Consider the following 20,888-nt stretch of genomic DNA (forward strand, 5'->3'; position numbering starts at 1 on the left):
GCGCTTGGGGGGTGCGAGACGACCACCATTCAACCCGAAAAAAGTCATATAACTATTCCAATGACTCCGAAGCTGTTCGGTTAAGGTAAAAAAGTTACTTAGTTCACCTTTAACTATAAACAATCACTTACGGCTTGCTGTACTGGGTGTGTTCACAAGTTCAGCTTGACATAAATGTAAGTGCGTTGTAAAGTGCGCGCAGAAGCACAGAGGACCGAGCAAGCTTCACAACGCACTTACGTCACGTGTCACAATATCCCTCTAATGAACGCTCGTATGACAGTAGACCGGAAGCAATGATTTAGTACTTTTCTTACACACCTGTCATTTCACTTCAGAAGACAATGGTTCATCCACTGGGGTCGTATGAATTAACGTCATGACCCCCAATTCGCCATGTGTGGCTTTTCAAGCGTCAACCGAGCGGCACCCATTCAATGGCCTTATATTGACTCAAAAAGACGGATTATTTTACAAAAAAAAATTGTTTGTGTTTATCTGAAGAAAGATAGTCATATACATCAAGCATGAGGGTAGGTAAACGATAAGAAAATTTAAAATTCTGGGTGAACTGTCCCTTTAATTGTCCCAAGGTCAGTCCTTGTTGTATCTATTTCCTTGGATTTGAGATCAGAGTTCAAATCTATTCACATACTCTGAGGCCTTTCAGTCTTCGTGCTGTCTGCTGGCTTCTGACAAAGGCCATGTGATGAACCGCATTAGATAAAAGTTGTCTTCAATGGCAGCAGGTGAAGGGCTGCAAACCTCTTACAGCCCACATCAAGGCCTAATAGGATATTGACTCACATTAAAGGGCTGAAGAGCGTGTTGGAAAATGCCACGGCATTCTTTATCCCTTCATCTGAATGATGGTGTTATTTGATATGTGCAGGTGTTTGTTACACTTATAAAGATTAAAACTTTAATGATACATGCTGGTCTTGTGCAAAGCATCAGCTAGCGTAAACAGAATTCTTGCAATGGATTCAAATCGAATTCTTAAACGTTCGGGAACGTTGCTTAAACCTTTCTCTATTCACACATTATTGACTGTACAGATGGATATGATTACAGGGTTGTCACTGTCCGTGTGTGTTTGGTTCTCTAAAGGAATGCCCTCACCACCAGCACCGTCCCCCAGAGTCTCTGGTGCTGCTGCTGTAAATTGAAGAGTAACCTCATGGTCTGATCTCACAGGGGAATGCTGTTGTGTGAGCTGATGAGCGGTTGGTTGGTCTGATTAAAGGATCCCGCCGCTCTGATGTTTCTCTCGTGTCAGGTAGACAACCATCAGTCTGGACACAGACATAAACACGCTGACCTTATTTCAGCTATTGTGTCATGCATTCAGCAAGACATTTGAGACAAGACAAGTGTGAGAAAACAGCAGTGTATGTGGACGTGCTTTGTGCGAGACTGAAACTAACTTGAATAACTGCGTTTTTATTGAGTTTAAAAACTAATTCTGTTTTGAATGTCTTTAAAACATTTTCTTGGATGAGGGGTGAGAACAGTGAGGCGATTACAGATTCGAAGAAATGCTTTAGTGGGAATTTCTTGTGAACGAATAAGCTTAAATAGGCATACACATTTCATAATATTTTTTATGATTTAATGATTTAACGGTGCAGTCGGTAAAAGTATCATACATATATGTAGAAAACAAATAAGAAGGGACAGGTCTATGATTACAAAAATTATATTTATAATAACATTACATATTAAAAATGATTTTGTAAACACATTACACTTAAGTTCACTCCCTTTTGTTGTCGGTAAGATGCTTTAATATTTTTGAATTTCTTTCGAAATAAGTCTTTTATGCTCAGCAAGGCACAACAGAGTAAAAACAGATTTAAAAAATATATATATATTTAAATTTTAAATAACATTTTTCTATTTTAATATTTAAAAAGTGACATGAATGCCCTTTTTGCAAATGTATATAGTAGGGAAGAATGCGATTTCAGATGCAGCCATAGAGATTGCAGAATCCTTGCATTGTTGACCCGCTGCAGTCACACGATTAGCCGCTGCTGTAAACAGAAGAGCGATTGGCCACTATTGTAGTCAAACGAACGCGTGAACAGTGAACGAAATCCCCCATTCTTTGAAATGTCATCTTTGACGCGCAATGAATACTGGGAAAGACAAGGCAGCGAAGGATCCATCTGTTGTATCCTTAATTTCAAGGGAAATGAAGGATGCTTTTGGAGGCCGCATTTGAAGGGATTGGGACCTTCGTTGTTCTGCGGTGACGCAATCTACCTTTGAATGCACCCTGCAGCCTCTGAATTGGGATGCAGCATTCATGTGCCATGCCATGCCGTACCAGGCTCAAGTGGAAATATAACTGGAACCTTTCCTCACCATTCTTAGAATCGTTCGGCCCGACAGTGGAAAAGCAGCTTTCTTTGGTGTCTATACAGTCTCAGGCCTCATTCAGCATTATGCAACACTTCATTATACACATGTATCATTCCAGCGATTATACCAGCCAATGATGTCCCCCATGCGCTTCATGTTCTGCCCAAAACACCTCAGGGCTTTGATAGAGCATCACAGAGCTGCTGGTGGTTATCTGCTACTGTAACTCTTTGGCTTCCATGCGCTGAGGGGCCCTTGCGATGTGAAGAGCTGTGGGATCAGGGAAACGGTGAGTCTGATAAAGTGTTTCCTGAGTGGAGCGCATTATCTGCCCTGTTGGCTCTGACACAGAGAGCTGGAGGAATTATCAGATGGCCTCAGTCTGCATCTCAGAGCCTGGGCACTGGAGTGGCAGATAGCATCTATGGTATAACTGCAGTCCATGCTATGGGTATGTAGAGGCTTTGAAATGTCCTGACGTAGGTTGGTGTCTGAATGGATTTGGATCTTTGACTTGCGTAGAGGTAGAGAATATGGTATGATTCGACCCTGAAGTTAGCGTCACTCTGCTTCCCTCAACAAATATCCAATAGGCTTTTGGATTATTGCAGAAAATAAGCTCTGATGCTTACACAACCAACACCAATCTTCCATTAACTCTTTCAGTCTTTATTTAAGGAACATTTTGCTTAAAAAGTTTGAGTTAGAATAGTTTGCAAGAGTGCGATCATAAAGTAAGTAAGTAACTTTCACACACAGTAAGTAAGTGTGAAAGGGGACTAGACTATAGTGAGTAGATTAGTTTACCTGTTCAGTGTGATGATGTTTAATGTTGCTTACCATTTAGCCTTTTGCCACTATAGTAAGTAAGTAACTTACTTACTAAGTAAGTAAATTCCTCTTGAAACAAACTTTGTTGTATTATTTTAATTTAATACTGTGAAGCTGCTTTGATGCAATCTGTATTGTGAAAAGCGCTATACAAATAAACTTGACTTGACTTGACTTGACTATAGCAACCACCAAGTAAAAGCTTTAATAAAATCACAAGAGGGTATTACTGATGTCGTAGAATAAAACATGAGAACACATTGAGCTTGTTAAACGCAGACCTTATTTCAGGCATTTAACCAAAAGCCAGATCAAAAAACCCATTGACACTGGAACCGGAAGTGCTGAAATTATGACATGTTTCTGGATTTTAGCCTACAAAAAAGTAGTTTTCCCAGGAGGTCTCCCATCCAGGTGCTGACCAGGCTCAACCCTGCTTAGCTTCAGTGTGCAACCAGTCTTAGGCTACAGGGTGATATGTCTGCTGGCTCTGTCTCATTCATGCTTGCGTGAGCTTGTGTTGAGTTTGGTTACAAGGCACCTTGTTATATTATAGAGGTTCTTGTATTGCTATTTGGCTCTTTAGAGATTAAAATTATATATGTCACATTATCCACCTTATTTTTCAGTCCCAAAATAAGCTACTTTGTGTGAAGGTGTAAGACTTGTGATTCATTAGCCACTATAGATAAATAACTAAAAGAGTAACAAAGTGCAATAAATGGTAAAACTATTTGCGCTACTTACCCATCTTTAAGGCTTTAGGCCATATTGCTGATAGTTTGTGATTGTTCATGGCTCTTTGGATCAGATGACACTTAAGCTCAGAATAACAAAAGAACTGATCACACAATGAAGCCACTGACAGAGATGTTGCATATATGATACATTTTCCCTCCATCTGTATACTGAATACTATATGGGAATATGTTATAGACAAAGGACACACCTTGTGGCAAAAAAAAAAATTTTTGTTGAAGATTTAAAGGAACTGTATGTAAGAAATGTATTTCAATTAATCATAAAATGGCCCTGATATGTCACTAGACATTAAGAAATCATGTTCATTTCAAATACTTATATCACTGACAACAGTAGTCCGGCCAGGATATTGTCATTTAAAAGTGAAGTTGCAGCCCTCAACTGATGTTGATGTTGTCATGTTGTGTTTTGGCCTGATGCTCCACCCTCGACCTAGCCTATCTACCAATCACGAAGTCAGTAGTGTTTCGGCATCCGGGCTGTCAGCTCTGCTCTAGTTACCACAGCAGCAGCTACAAACTTGTCGGATAAAAAATGCCAGCCTATCTGGCAACCTCGAGTCAGGGGGAGGGGGAGGGGTTTTGAAAGTGATTGCAGGACCAATTTTGTCCACAATCTTACATACGGTTCCTTTAAACTAGAAGTGACTAAACTTTTGTAAAGTCTAATGTCATGTGTTCTCATTTTAAATAATAGTTTAATAACTATGCACATAATTGCAATGCCTAAAATCTCCACAAAAAAAAAACTCCAACTAATCTCCAACTTTTTTGTGCCCCTTAGCTGTTCTGTCACATTGAAAAGATGCTGTGTAATGCACTGCAAAGGCAAACCAACTTTGCATGCACTTCCTTGGGCTCGAATTGATAAAACCGATGCCATCCTGATAACACATCATCTATCTGTACTGGTACATAGAAAGAATATCATGCATATGAATATAAATGTTTCTCTGCTGTCATTAGATCTGCCGTGTCTCATGACATCATCATGTAGTGATGGGGTCAGGCTCGGGTAGTTGCGTGTGGAGCTCCTGAGGTCAGGTGGTCAGTTGGAGGGTTAATGAGTAGGTGAGATGCAGTGATTGAGGCAGAGAGCTATGAGGAGCATGTCCCTCAGTAATGACTGGGGCTGCTTCCCTTCCTGATTACAGGCTTACTGCAAGTGTCAATGTTGCCGCCCAACTATTAGCTGCCCCTTTACAATGTATTAGAGTGAAATATCACAGCCACCTGACCTCACACAGCCCTCAGGCTGAACAATAAACACAGATGTTTGCTTTTAATAGTTTTGTCACTGCAAAGAAAAATTTATGGTGGAGGACTTGTAACTAACTATATTTAACTAAAGTTCCCATCATGTTATGCTTGAAGTTGTTATGCATTTTTAAAAAAATGTATGCAAACGTTAAGGAACATTCCTTTTTATTATTTTGCAAACATTGTGGGAACATTTCAGATAACAAATAACATTTTTATAACTTGATTGCAACATATTTTTGTTAGCTTGTCACAAGTCCTCCCCCATATATTTTTCTTAGCATAAACGCTGTGAAAGCATAACATAAAAAACAAAAAAACACATTAGATGAACGTTACGTACAACTAAAATCCAGATAACAGTGAAAGAACGCTATGTCAACGTTACTGGAAGAACGTTCGTTGAATCGTTCCTAACTTTGAGAGAACCTTGCCAGAGTGTCATCAAAAGTTCTGAGAATTTTCCCTGTTAGCTGGGGAGGGGTATTCTTGAACTTTGGTTAGAAGTTCTTTATTTTATTTTATTTTTTTAGACTGCTTGAAAGAGACACATTTATTTTATTTGATACAGGACAGTTTTTAGAATGTGTGTCAATGCGTGTCATCTTATGACACATTTTAAAATGGGAATCTCATAGAGTTAAAATGTAACAGTCCAATCTGTGTAAAATAAGAATAAAATGATGGGTTTATATTGTGGATGTCACAGTTGTAGGTTATTTCCCTCCAAAGGGAACTTCACATGCAAACAGTAGCTGTCATTTCTCTCATGCACTGATCGGATATTCTCCTGCCCAAACACGCCAGGATTCTTCCTCAAGCTGATAATGAAACAAAAACAGAAACGTAAGAGCCGCTACTTCCATAGAAAATAAGAAATGAGCTTCAATACTGCTGCTTTTTTTGTAGTCTCTTTTGTTTTTAGTCTCCTGTCAGGAAGAAATTAGGGTTTAACTGCTGTGACTGAACACTATTTGACATCTGTTTACACGGCAGAGTTTCATGCTGGATTTAACTGATTATCTTTGGCATCGCTGCACAAAATCAGGGAGGATTTTGAGCAGAGAGAACAGATAAATATCGATCTTGAAAGATAATTTCCCCTCTTGTTGTAGTTTCTATTTTATTCTCCTTTAAACGTAGTCAAATTTTAACACAACCAAACATTTGACAATGTCTTCGATATCTTGCAGTTTTGTTTTATGTCATATTTTGTCATTCCAACCACTGGCTCTCCTCTTGTTTCCTTAAAGTGTTTTTTTCTTCACACCTTCAGAATCCATGACAGATTTTCAGATAAGCTGGAGCAGCTTTGATGAAGGAAATTGAAGACAAAATATGTGAAAAGCACAGAGTATGTTCTTATTATTGCCTCAGTTCTTTGATGTACAATTTGTTTTAATCGTTTTTATTGTCAAAATTAAATGGTTTGAATTAATTGAAAGGTTGAAATGCATGGTGAACATTATTTTATTAAATTCATGTAAGACTTAATTAGTTTAATATACTCTGATGAGTATATTTTAGAAAAAAATGATTTGACACATTAAATATTAATAATTATAAGATAATTATGTCCCACTTAGACAGTGGCTGCATCCGAAATCGCACACTCTCCGGCGAGATTCTGAAGTGTGCATACGATGGACACTTTACTATCCCATGAGGCCACGGGAGAGGATTTATGAATGGCAGTGAAGCGACGCAACTGACGCTGGTAGGTCACATGATAATGACAACATGGCGAATGTAGTAGAACATAGTTTTTTAGGGCTCTCAAAGTAAGTACTGTTTCAGCCATTTGCTTTTATAACACATTATTCCTGACAAAAGACTTATCACCATATAATGGCAATAAATAAATAAAGGTTCCAGTGCAGTTATTGTGACAGTCTAACTTCATATATTACATTAAATATGATAAACTCTTTGTCAATGTCAGTGTTTTTATAATACTGCTGACATGTTAACACATCTCATATCAAAAGATGGTAGGTAGATTTAAATTAGTTATTAGAGTTATGAATGAAGGATAATGTAAAAAATGATTGAGTTAAAGTAGAGTATTTATATGTTATTTTACAGTTTTTGTTTTCTGACTAACAAAATATCCACTTCTTGCTTCAGGCAAAATTACACAACTCCCCTTTTACTCACACACAGAGTGATATGAACATTACATAAGAGTCCCAGTGCTGCTGAACTTTATACCAGCACTATTGCACCATTAATCAACTATTATTAACGATGACCAGAGCTTTATTTGTCAAACTAGAAGAGTTACGTATTTTTTCTTTCTCCTAAACATTTGTAAATGTTGTTTCCCCTCCAGCCAGTCACATGGGGTGTTGTTCAAGACATGGGTTGATGGGTTGAGATGCAGGTGAGGAAACGATTGACTGAAGGGAGATTTCCTTGACAAAGAGTCCTCGGGGTATCGTGCTCATCACACCGATCGAAAAGAGCCATGCAGTTTAGAACAAGAGCAACCTGACACACACATGTACAACAGTGGGGAATTCCTCATGAACCTTTAAGACATGAGATAAGAGCTGGAAAAAGCCTCCCTCTCCCGTGTGCTTCATTCGCCCCACCTTTCTCTCTCTTTAACGTCAACCCCTCCTTTCTACAGCTGACTTATTCTCATTTAAATGTCTGCGGGGTAAAACACCTCTCCCTGCTCATAACTCACAGGTGGAGTTTACACTCCCCTTCACAGAACACTGACATGTACAGCAAAGCAGAGCGACCTCAACCGGACACCGTTTAAGGAGGACGTTCTTCACAGTTATGGAGTTTTGATAGACTCTCAAGAGAAGTTGGGATTTTTGAAAATGTATTTTGTGAGAAAAGTGCATTGTATTTTATTTTGTTTGATCATATATTAAGATTGCAACGCTTATTAAGATTAAAACAGGACATCAGAGGACCACAGCCTCTACAAGGGGAAATGAGATGCCAGTTTAATTAAGAGTGACACTCTTCTCATCCTCATCCTCAAAACTGATTTGTTGTGTTTTAAGCTCTGTGAGCCGTGCGGATGTAAGGATGGTCTTTGGGCTTTGAGAATGGGTTTGTTTCAGTCTGTCCGTGTGTGAATGGAGCTGAGCGAGTGGAGAGCCTGATGTCGGAGCTGCTGCTGCTGGCCTGTGCGCTCCTCTCCTGGATCATCACCTGCCAGTCTGGACCATGGAGACCATGCACAGGTCAGACCTACTCGCTGATTTCACATTTGCAGCTATAAACAGACACATTTTAGCAGCATTTGATGGAAGAATAATCAGTGGGAATCATTTAAAATGAGCTTTATTATCAGATTTTATTTGGGAAAAAGTCCAGTCTCAGTCACAACTTGTCCTAGTTGTTAAAGACACTATCTGAGTCATGTTATCCTTAGTAATTATTGCAGACTTTCTACTGAATTGCCATTGGATTATGGGCTTTATGTTCAGTAAACCATTTCGGAAAAATAATTAAAGGCAGATGTTCGTGATCATTCAGAAGAATGAAAAATCCAGACGCAAATGTCAATCAATTGTAATTGTCACATTACTATATTGTCAGAAGTCAGCGTGTTTTTGGTTTATTTACTCGGTCAGGATAAGCCGCTCTGAATATCTCGGTTTCCAGGGGAATCAGGTGTATAAGAAGACACAGATTAGATGTGGTTGCCAGGTGCTGATGTAAACCACTCTATGAAAACCTCTGGTGTTGCACAGTGGTTTCATCTGAAAGACGTCATGCTCCATAGAATGATAATTAGGGGGCAATTCTATACCATGTATATCTGCTCACTGTTTGTAGCAACTGTTGCTTGAATTAAATGTCTTCAGAAAACTTCACTTGTTAGTGACACTACCGTTCATCACTGTCTTGCATGGTTTTATTTGAATAAACTCTTTGAGAACATAAAGGGGCTTATAATGGAACAGGAATAGATTTAGTATCCCACTGGGCAAACTAAGTCTGCTAACATGTAGATGCAGATCTATTAGAAGATCTATTTATATTTAAATAGAATTATGATGTTATTTTAACCCACTGAATATGCTGAAGAATAATAAATGGCAAAGATTTTGACAGCTTTTCGCACAAACTGACTTAAGCTGTGATCCTGTTTGTCCTAAAAATTCTTCAAGCGGAACATCATGCGGAATTTTAATTAATATAGAAATAAGAGTTATGAGAGTCATATACCTATATACACGTTTTATTATGAAGCATTACAGGCCCATTGAATCTCAGGTGTAGTCTACCAGAACACTGAAATCACTGAGCTGTATATGTGAATGTGAGATATTTTGTTTGCTCTCTAAAATGTGTCTTTTGCTTTGCTGAAGTCTTTGAAATATGATCCATAAAGTGTTCTTCACTCTAACCATTTCCCTCTTTGATGCGCTGAAGTGGGTCAAAACAAAACAAGAACACTTGCCCTTTGAATGTTTCATTTATAGTATTAAATTACTATTTAATACTATAAATATATATTTAAAAAATTTTAAGAAATTATTCTATTGCATGAATGAAGCTGCAATAATTATGTTTACTGTGCAAAGCTGATTTTCAGCATCATTACTCCAGTCTTCAGTGTCACATGATCCTTCAGAAATCATTTTAATATGCTGATTTGCTGCTCAAGAAACATTTCTTATTATTGTCAATGTTGAAAACAGTTGCGCTGGTTAATATTTTTGTGGAAACATGATACATATTTGTTCACGATTCTTTGATGAATGAACAGTTCAAAAGAACAGCATTTATTTGAAATATAAATCTTTTGTAACATTATACATTTGTTTACTGTGACTTTTATTCAGCAAGGATGCATTAAAAAGGCAAGCAAGGAAGCGCTATATACTGTAAATGCCACATTCATTCATTCATTCATTCATTAAATTGATCAAAAGTATTATTAACAAAAAAATCTTTAAAACAATTTAGTGAGCCCAAACTTTTGAACGGCAGAGTATATCTATCCAATATGTGGTTTACCTTAATTTATCTTTTATGTGACTCTTTCATTGAGTGGTTTCATATAATTTTGCTGTCATCAAAGTGTCATAAAAGTCACATTTTTACAATATTCATGGCTTTGTCTTAAAATTCTGTTACGTATAGTGATTTTTTATTTTCAATTTTTACTTTAGGGCTGATCAGGATAGGATTACTGAAGTCTTCATTTGTCATAAAGCCATTATTATATGGCTCTCTAGAATACTAGAATATCAACTAGATATAATTGATATAATATAATAAAATATATAATATTAGAATAATTGTCTCAAATTGTATAGTTGTATTGTCTGTAGCCTCTCTCTCTACAATCTTTCTTCTCACATGATTAAATAATTTCAGCTCAAAACAATATTTCATTCCCATTTAATATTAATTTGGTATTTTATTGCAGCTGACAGTACATAATTCCTTACATATAAAGCAAACAGTATAAAACATGTACATGTTTATGATTAATTTATGTGAATTTCATTTACAGATCTGTTACAACTGGACTTGCTGTCTCGGGTGCTTCCTGGGACCGGCACGGCGCAAGACGGGATACATATAGTCCAGTCCAGAGGTTCTCGAGGATTCCAGTTTTCTGGATCTCCACAGCTGTTCAGTTTCCCTGCATCTCAGCTCTTCGTTAACTGTAACTTCTTTCCCGCCGAGTTCTCCATCGTTGTCACATTGAAAATCCCACAAATTACTCCTGAGGTGGGAACCAAAAAAGATTAAGATATTGTATAGCTTGAGTTTGAAAACATCAAAGATTCTTCAGAAGCCTTTTCCTTTAGAATATGTTTTACATTTCTGAATAGTGATAGCGATCACTGTTTACTCTTTGATGTGCAGAAGAGTGAATACATCTTCACACTGTTGGACGGAGATTCAGATGAGCTGCTCCTCGGCCTGCGACTTTCCCAAAACAATCTTCACTTCCTGCAGAAGGGCCATGGTCGCAAGAAGCGCACCACTTTCAAGGCAATAGGACTGGATGATAACCGTTGGCACACTGTGGTCTTGGCAGTGACGGGACACTACACAATTCTCACTGTAGACTGTGGCAGACCCCTCGAGCTGTAAGACTCTTTGGGAATACTGTAGATGTCAGGTTGTATCATTTTAAATGATATATGATCTGTGTTTGTGTGTTGAAATGTATCATTTAGTTGCATAAACTTATGAATGATTCTGTTTTGTCTCAAACAGAGTGCTTGAAAGCCCCTTCACCGATGATCTCGATACAACTGGTTCCACATTCTTCATTGCTAGCAGACGGAGATGGAATGGCTTATTTTCTGTTCGTATCTCATTTCAATGCTTTTTATTATTTTATTAAGATTTTAAATATACTTAGAAGTCTGAATGTAATTGTTCATTCCACAGTTTTTTTTTTTTTTTTTTGACAGGGTTTGATTCGGCAGCTAGTTCTGTTACCTGGTTCAGATGCTACCTCACGAATATGTCCCTCATCTGAGCCCCGGCTGTCTGCACTCTCTGTTCCTCAGGCTCTCTTACACCTGCCGATCAAACCATCATCCACTGATCTTCCCCTTCACCCTTATGGTGAGACTGCTAAAAACATCAACACTACTATCATCGGCTGCATGTCAATATGCATACTAATCACTAAAAATATATACTTCGCTGGTGATGGAAAATTACATATTTTGAGGATGTAGAAAGAATGGACACACTATCATATTTCAACAAGTCTTTGCTCAGTAGCTTGAAGATGACTAACGACTAAATGTAAGCTAATCTTGAAGAGATGCGGGTAGTATAGTTGGTTTATAATGTCCACTATGTACTATCTTGAAGTCCTACAGGAATGCGGTGTGTTTTAGCTGTAAACACAGGTCTGTGATTGTATGGGGATGTGAGTAACTCTATCTCACAGGTCTGTTACTGATCCGCTGACATTGACTGACAGCCTTGTGCTTTGAGTTTCTCTCTGGCTCAGATGAAGTGCTGGTGTTTGAAAGCAGGGTGTAGTTGTGCAGAGATCACTGTTATACTGCATACTGTGGGCCTGTTGAGAGACATGTCACAGGGCGGTGAGAGGCCATGTTTGCTTTATTTCCCCTTATGTAATGCAGTCTACAGATAGATTTAGGCTGGAATATCTATCTATCTATCTATCTATCTATCTATCTATCTATCTATCTATCTATCTATCTATCTATCTATCTATCTATCTATCTATCTATCTATCTATCTATCTATCTATCTATCTATCTATCTATCTATCTATCTATCTATCTATCTATCTATCTAGACTACATGTCAGTAACTACTTAACCACAGTAAAACAAGGGAGCTGAAGAGATGACAGGCGAGAAACAGATCTAAAGAAGATCTAGAGAATCATCTGTTTTATTAAACAAACATTAACATAAACGAGAACCAGTAAACCTAAGGAACACGAAGAACCAAGGAACATAGGGAACAGCCATCTACAACTTACAGCAAACAACGACTGACAAAAACAAGGGAAACACAAGGGCTATACACAGGGGATAATGGACTATCAAAACACACCTGGGAACAATAAGACTAATCTACAGGGAAGACTACAAAAGACTACTTACAGTACATGGCACCAGAAACAGGAAGTACAACAAAAGTCCTGACAAGACACATGGAACATATAGTGTAACAACCACCTTACTAGGCCTATTATTTATTGGATATTAAAACTGTTTTTAAAAATGTGTTTTTTTCCTTTCATTTTTTTATTTTGATTACAGGTTATATATTACAATCATATAATATAAAACTAACTAGAAGGATAGGCTATTTCTTCTCAAAATTACATGCAATAAATGGTGAAAACTAAGCTCCCTATGCCATGCATCTGTGGAAGGTATTAATATATTTGTCATCTACATTATTTATTCAGATTATATAATTTCTTAAACCGAACATCTCTGTTTATTTTGCACAGAGGCAGAGGTTCGAGTGACTGCGGGTGTGAGTCCTCCCTGTGGACACTCTGAGGAGGGACAGCTGTGGTTCAGCACACTGAAGAAAGGACTGTTTCTCTGTGATGGCATTGTGTGGCTCACTATGCTGCAAGGTGAGTTTCTAACAGTAATTTGCAACTGCAGTTTGTATCAATACAGCTACTATTTATAGTTTGAAATAGATATTTTCAGTCTTTATGATTTATTATTATTATTAGGTATTTCATTTTTTTAATGGGGCAGTCATGGCTTAGTGGTTAGAGAGTCAGACTTGTATCCGAAGGTTGCGGGTTTGATTCTCAATACAGGAAATGACTGAGGTTCCCTTGAGCAAGGCACCTAACCCCCAATCGCTCCCTGGGTGCCGGAGTGAATGGCTGTCCACTGCCCCACGGTTTGCAATGTGTGTGTGTGTGTGTGTTCACCACTCACTACTCCTAAGATGTGTGCACTAACTTGGATGGGTTAAATGCAGAGGACAAATTCCGAGTCATGTCACTTTCACTTTTCACTGTATGGTTTCTGACTATCACATTGCATCTCTGCAGTGAAAGAGAAGCTGGATTACGTGGAGGATCACCAGGATTTATTCACCAGTTCTGAGACATTTGACATCGAAGTTTTCCACATCCCTTCTGTAGGGCTTTTCATTGCGACTGCCAACCGTGATTCCAACCTCGGTTCAGGAATATACAAATGGACAGATGGGAAGTTTGAACGATATCAAAACATCAGCACGTACGATGCACAAGCATGGCAATACTTCACAGTGGGCAAAAAGGTGTGTGTGGACTTTATGCTACCAACAGAATGTGATCCCAGCTAACACAAATATGTTCTAAAAACTTTTAGCTTACATTCCCATTTAGTTATGTAATGTTAGTTATGTTAGTTAATGTTTTTGGTTATAAAAACATTAAGGGAATATTCCATTGTATCATTCTTCAAACATTATAGGAATGTTTCCTTTGAATTTTCATGTGTTTCTTTGAAGTAACATTTAAATAATTAGACGAAAAGTTAGATGAACAATTTATAATTAAGGTTTTTATATTAACATTTTGAGAACATTATTAAATAGCAGATCAATTTGAATGAACATTCTATTAACGTTACTGGAAGAATATTTGTTCATAACTTTGAAAGAACCTTGCCAGAGCATTCTGAGAATGTTCCCTTTTAGCTGGGTTATTGCTTTTATGCAACAGTCAAATAAGCAAATATTGAGTAACTTGCATTTTAGAAAAAAAATTTGCTGGACCGGTTACTTTGTCTATTTTTTGCTCCGCCAACAAAAACAGTCCCAAATGAATTCACAGGACAATCAACCATCCTCAAACAACATAGTAGTGTTCTGGATGAATAAGTGTTTTTACACGAGTCGGTTAAGTGAATAATTCAATGACTCATTGTGTGTTTTAATTGGTTTAGTAAATGATTCACTCATTAAAATGAAAGAAATAGCGAAAAATCCCCAACACTAATACATAGTCTGACAGTATATCTGAAACAAGCATACACAAGTGATACAAACAGTTAGTGCTGTTGGACTGATATATAACATTTGAGGACTGGAACTAACTGTTGTATAAATGAAAACCTGTGATATTGATTACGCTGTCAATTGGAACAGCTGCTAGCACTATCAAAAGATGGAGCGGTGTCCTGAACGTCTGTTTACTCTGAATGGGGTGCATCCCCAGCTGTTCTCTACACATTAGAGTGATTTTTGATGTGGTTTTGAAGTGGGAGAAGGGATGGAGACCTGGCTCTCAAGTTTTAATGTTGTAAATCACATGTGCATAATAACAGAAATTAATTTTGTCTGATGCTTTATCCTAAATTTACAGCAGACACCTCCTGCTTCTCTTCACCGTAACCTACTGCATAATTACAGTCAAGAGTAGGAAAAGCCATATGGGACTCTGTTCATACCTGCAGTGCAATTAACCATATGTTTTTCTTCTTGAAAGTCTAAGATCATATGATTCATATTCAATTTAAAGTGAGATAGAGGGAGGAAGCCTTTGTAATTGCACCAGTGACCAGTTATTAAAAGATAAATCAATGCACCATTAAACTGAAGTTTTGAGGTAGAGGCAATTCATTAAAATACTCCCATCAGCACAGCCCTTTTCCTCTGTCTTTGAAATCCAGCCTGGATAATTAAAGGCTTGTGAAGATGCAGAAACTACCGAAAATTATGAAGTGCAAAACTCATTACAATTTAATTTTGTTTTTCATCACAGTACCCTTTAACTAACTGAAGCTACTGTTATGATTTCTTACCACCATTTTCCTGTAACAGAAGTTCCTGGTTGTTGCCAACTGCAGAAGTAAGGATTCAGGGGACCAGGAGCAGTCGGTCATATATAAATGGAGCTCAAGGAAGCTGAAATTCATTCACTATCAGACTCTGAACACACACAGCGCACGTGACTGGGAGGCTTTCAACATTCAAGACGAAACTTTCCTCGCCGTGGCCAATCATAGGCAAGGTAATGTTTATCAGAAACAGCTCAATGCATGTCTGTCATCTCATGTGGCACTGTTGTTGTCCTGTGTAACTCCACAGCTTTTGTCTGTTGAACAATAACGGGAGGAAGTTCATTTATACGATTTCTAAAAGAAGGTTAAAATTGAATTCCATACAAATCTCATACAAATCTGTGGTCTTTGAGGCTCACTATCTGAATAAAAAGACCACCAAGGAAATCTTTTTAAGGCTAAAAGGTCTCCTTGTTTGTGGTTCACTTTGATTCTGCATTTAATTTCTATTTGCTTATGAGTGTGTGTTCATCCGTTCGTGTGAAGTTCTTACGTGTGCCTCTGGCATTGATCAAAGCGGAAACACAAGCATAAAAGTAACCTTTCATAGCACTTTATAACCATACAGGCCCCATCTATACACCTGCATCTGTTGGAATACATCCAAACTGAGCCATGCCAGTCCAAGTGGATTTCTGTGTTACAATGGGCTATATGATGGATTTAAAAAAAAAAAGGTTTTATACATGTTTTATTTTTTTGTCCAAAGGGGAGAGAAACCATAATATTGACAGTGTAATCTACAAGTGGAACCCAGTTACCCAGTTTTTTGAGGTCAATCAGACAATCCCGACCGCTGGTGCTTATGATTGGGAGTTTTTCACCATCGGCCCATATTACTTCCTCGTAGTCGCAAATACTTTCAATGGAAGATCAACAGTCATTGATTCTACAATCTATATCTGGCTGGGAGGGATGTTTCAGTCTTATCAGTCCATTACAGTGAGTGAAATTATGTTATTGTATATTCTCTCATCATGATCATGATCACAATTGGAAAAAAAAAGGGCACATACTGTCCACATTCACAAACCTTTTCCTGATTGACATACGCTTACGTTCAAAAGTTTGAGGTCGGTAAGATTTTTTATGTTTTTGAAAGAACAGAAAGAAAGAAATTTTAAGCAGCTCAACTGTTTTAAACATTTATAATATATATATATATATATATATATATATATATATATATATATATATATAATAAATCTTGAGCAGCAAATCAGCATATTAGAATGATTTCTGAATGATCATGTGACACTGAAGACTGGAGTAATGATGCTAAAAATTCAGCTCTGGCATCACATAAATAAATTACATTTTCATATAGTATATAACAGATTAAAATAGAAAAAGGTTCATTTAAATTGCAATAATATTTCACATTATATTACTGTTTTTATTAAGTTTTTGATCAAATAAATGCAACCTTGGTGAGTGTAAGAGACTTTTTTTTTATTTAAAATTATTTTATTTTTTATTATCTTATTGTCCCCAAACTTTTGAATGATATTGTATGTGTATGTGTGGGACATGATTAGCATGGCTACAAAGAATTCTGGGGTTTGCCATTTAATTCTCTCATTGTCCTTTCAGACATTTGGGGCAATAGACTGGGAGATGTTCCAGATTGAAAACAGGGTGTTCCTGGCTGTTGCCAACAGTCAGATGCTAACGGAAGAAGGCAAGATTCAGTACTCCATCAACTCCACCATCTATGAGCTCAGCATGGCATCTCAGACCTTCATCAAGTTTCAGGATATTGAAACGAACAGGTGAATTGTGAACTGGCCGTCATAAGAAAGAAAAAAAACTCTTTACTTTCTAGCTGTCACATTTTTATTTAAGGGACACTTTGTTGTCTGGATCTTTCAGTGCTTTGGACTGGGAGTATTTTACTGTGGGAGATGACAAGTTCCTGGTGGTCGCCAACTCCTATGATGGAACCTCATACTCTCTTAACAGTGTTATATACAGGTACAGCTCTCATCCAGTATACATTAAAATAACGGAGTGTCCATTTACACCAAGTGCAAATAGCCCGCCTTGTTGGCAAAGGCTATTTACAGTAACTCCGTCCACCGTTGTCTGATCGAGCCTGTCAAAATTACAAAAGACATCCCGCTGATAACAGGAGCAATGATGATAGGTGGCGTCGGCTTTTTCATTATCAGTGAGGGTTAGTGTGTTTTTAATAAATATAATCATTTGCACTGAATATGTTGTTATTATTGCATACTGTTTTGTTGTACAGTATACTATACACTGAGGTGCAAATAGTATCTCCCACTATTTGCGCGTAGTTTAAATAGCAGAATCTAACACTTAGTGCAAAGAAAATAAGTTTTATTGTTGTCTTAAAAAGGGAAGAGATAAAATAAAGCTGAGAAAAATGACAACTTTCATGTAATTTTCACTTCCATTCACCCACGGAACACACAAGGAGATCACCAGTGTTTTCAACTTAAGATGCCAGGAGTCATAGACATTTCTTAAAAGACATTAAAATATGCCATATATTATTTCAAAATGTCATTCTCAAAGTCTTTAATTTGTACTATAGTTTCATTATAAAAAATGGTACAAAGAAACAACCTCTTGTATCATCTTTGGTTGATTTGGATAAACTAATGTAAATGTCTTTCTGTCAGACATGGTTAAAGATGCAAAGGCAAAGGTTTCCTAAACAGATAGTCCTGCACCAAACAGCCCGATTGCAATTCTGTTTGTTACCACTTGTGTGCCTGAAATTACACACTGTAGCTTTAAAGGGGCGGTATAATGCCCCTTTTTACAAGTATGTGTATGTGTATGTGTATTTGTATGTATATGTGAATGTGAAGTTTTAGCTCAAAATATCCCACAGATCATTTTTTATAGCATGTTAAAATTGTCCCTTTTTGAGGGTGAGCAAAAACTGGGGAAGTTGTGATAGTCTTTTCTTTCCTATTGTGGCACATATCAAAAGGCTTGTTCGATCACACATGACATCACAGTACATCAGGCGTTAATGCTTCTCATTTACTTTGAATGGGTGACATCATGCATTGCTGAACTGAATTGTGGGTTCCATTGCGTCGCGTCACTGGCGATGCTTGCAGCAGAAGTTGAAAAATATTCAACTTTTCAAGCGCCAAAGCAGGCGTTAGCCAATCAGATCGCCTTATGCAAATATCCTTGCTAGCCAATTTCGTTCATGCAACACCAGAATGTAATATGATTGGCTGTTGTCACAATGATGGTTGCATCAGCACCAAGCTTCAGACACGCTCTCCATCAAACATTGACGCTGACGACCCGTGTGAATCGAACGTAAACTGAAATGGGTTATCGAACAATATTTTTTGGGGGGCGGGGCTTGATTTTGCCCATCGGGAATTGATTGGATGGTTGTGGTTTGGTACTGCTGTGATGTCACGTGAGACTCGCCTTTGCGCCAGTAGACACGTCATCAGAGAGGAGAAGATACTAGTATAAGTAGTAAATACTGCAATATTATATGAAAAAAAGAATCGTCATAAGAGTAAATGGATGATCTGACAATGCAATGCATTCTTGAAAATGTTGTAATAACTTAATAAATGTGTATTTTGCAGGTGGCAGGGTTATGAGGGCTTTGTCCCTGTGCACAGACTCCGCACCAATGGCTGCAGAGACTGGGAATTTTTTAACACAACCGATGGCTCCTACCTCATCTACTCCAGTGCTAGAGCTGCTCTCTCTAAAGTCCTTAAATTAAGGACCATATAGTGACACTGGACATATGGACTGTATATGGGACAGATCTGCTGGGAGGGAGACTAGTTGACCGAAACGATAACTCAAATCTTTAACTGGAAAACAAATGAACCCCTAAAATGAGATATTCTTCTATATAAAAGTTATACAAAACTTGAATCCAAAATCAAAATCCACTTAATGACATGCCTTGAAACCCGCTGAAGGATGAATCTCCACACTAACACTCGAATTAGTCCACTGACCTCCTGAACGACAACAGCACAACAAGATGTTCCCAACATGCAAAATAACATATTTCTGAAGACACAAACCTGCACTTACTTGCACACAGTTCATCAACATGCTTTGTTGATTAAAATATCACTATGTCCTTTGGTTATGCATCATTACTCTGCACATGAAGGCAGCTAACTATTCTACTACCACGATATATGAACGACTGGAAAAATAGCTTTTATCTGCCATCAAAGACACTATTTAACTGTACTGTACTGTTTGTAAGCTACTGATTTACACTGTTTTATTAGAAGGCCTTTACATGAAATTGAAGTATGTTCAAGTATATGCAATTAATAAATAAAATCTTCATAATATTTATAATAGATAAATAATAATGAAAAATACACAGACTATTTTCTTTTTATATTACAACTATAACTTATTTTAGAACTTAATTGTGTTGTTGTTCATCTTATGAACAATGTGTTATCTGTTTTGTTTTGATTCTCTGTCATAATTATAAACCAGCTGTGCCATTTAAGCTATTATATTGATATATTAGTGACTATGATTATTAGTCATTTACTGATGTTCCAGCACAGCATCATTTTGGTTGAATTAAACATTTTTTTATTTTAATTTTAGTACGTTTTTCGCCTGTTGAGTTTGTAATGAACTGCAGGCCATATTCATCTTGTCTTGGAAGCAAAGGCTGAAGGGGAAAGGATTGTCAAATCAAAATAATTTGTCTTGTGCTACAATACATTGATGTGTTGTTGGTATAGTTTATAGACCACATGTGTTTATTTATTGTGTTATTGGATATTTCTGAGTGGAAAGTCTTTAGAAGATGTTTAAATCTACAATAATGTTAAGGGGATGACATAAATGACCCATGTCACTCATTACAATGAATTACACAAAAATGGAGAGGCTTCTCACTGCAGAGGTAATGGGTGGAGCATGACATGCAGCTCCCCCTCTCTGAATGTAATCTGGGCGTAATGGGTGGAGCTAACCCTAACCTTACCCTGCTGGACAATGTAAAGCTCCACCCATGACGTCCAGAGAAGGGAGCTGGACGTCATTTGGCTCTGCAGTGAGCACCACGTTGAAAAATGCAGTTTTGTATCGTATAGGCGCCATCTACTGGAACTTCTGTGGCATGAAAAAAACTGGACTTGGGTGAAAAACAGTGAATTCAGGTAAATTGGGGCACTTTTGACGTTTTGAGATTAACTGCAAAAAGTTGGCCAGTTTACCTGAATTTGCCATATAGTTTTTTTTTCTTTCTTTTTTTTTTCTCTCAGTAGGGGTTTCTTAATGTGTGGTTTCATAATCAGTACAGTTTTCATAATCTGTGTGTGCTAAATACATTTTGTGTATTGCGTTCTTCAGGCAGGGTTAGAAGGTTAGG

The 20,888-nt window shown here is 37.5% G+C and overlaps 1 protein-coding gene across 1 annotated transcript; it reads left to right on the top strand.

The window, feature by feature from the left end:
- Positions 1-5,450: 5,450 nt before the first annotated feature.
- tspearb (thrombospondin-type laminin G domain and EAR repeats b) lies at positions 5,451-20,255 on the top strand. The gene is made up of 15 exons (XM_082175672.1): positions 5,451-6,065; positions 6,496-6,573; positions 6,806-6,936; positions 7,552-8,425; positions 10,714-10,934; positions 11,073-11,299; positions 11,430-11,520; positions 11,630-11,786; positions 13,168-13,299; positions 13,735-13,967; positions 15,495-15,684; positions 16,224-16,456; positions 17,108-17,286; positions 17,387-17,488; positions 19,108-20,255. Exons 4-15 carry the CDS (start codon positions 8,344-8,346, stop codon positions 19,259-19,261), a joined length of 2,001 nt encoding a protein of 666 aa, XP_082031798.1. The 5' UTR covers positions 5,451-6,065; positions 6,496-6,573; positions 6,806-6,936; positions 7,552-8,343; the 3' UTR covers positions 19,262-20,255.
- The last annotated feature ends 633 nt before the right edge of the window (positions 20,256-20,888 follow it).

This window comes from Leuciscus leuciscus (genome assembly GCF_965113295.1).
Source record: "Leuciscus leuciscus genome assembly, chromosome: 7".
Taxonomy (NCBI): domain Eukaryota; kingdom Metazoa; phylum Chordata; class Actinopteri; order Cypriniformes; family Leuciscidae; genus Leuciscus; species Leuciscus leuciscus.

Bases quoted from the DNA above. Each gene is read 5' to 3' on its own strand.
- tspearb (XM_082175672.1), top strand. From the start codon at position 8,344: ATGTCGGAGCTGCTGCTGCTGGCCTGTGCGCTCCTCTCCTGGATCATC. The intron at 17,287-17,386 runs GTGAATTGTGAA...TGGATCTTTCAG, and splicing joins CAGGATATTGAAACGAACAG to TGCTTTGGACTGGGAGTATT. The intron at 17,489-19,107 runs GTACAGCTCTCA...TGTATTTTGCAG, and splicing joins CTTAACAGTGTTATATACAG to GTGGCAGGGTTATGAGGGCT.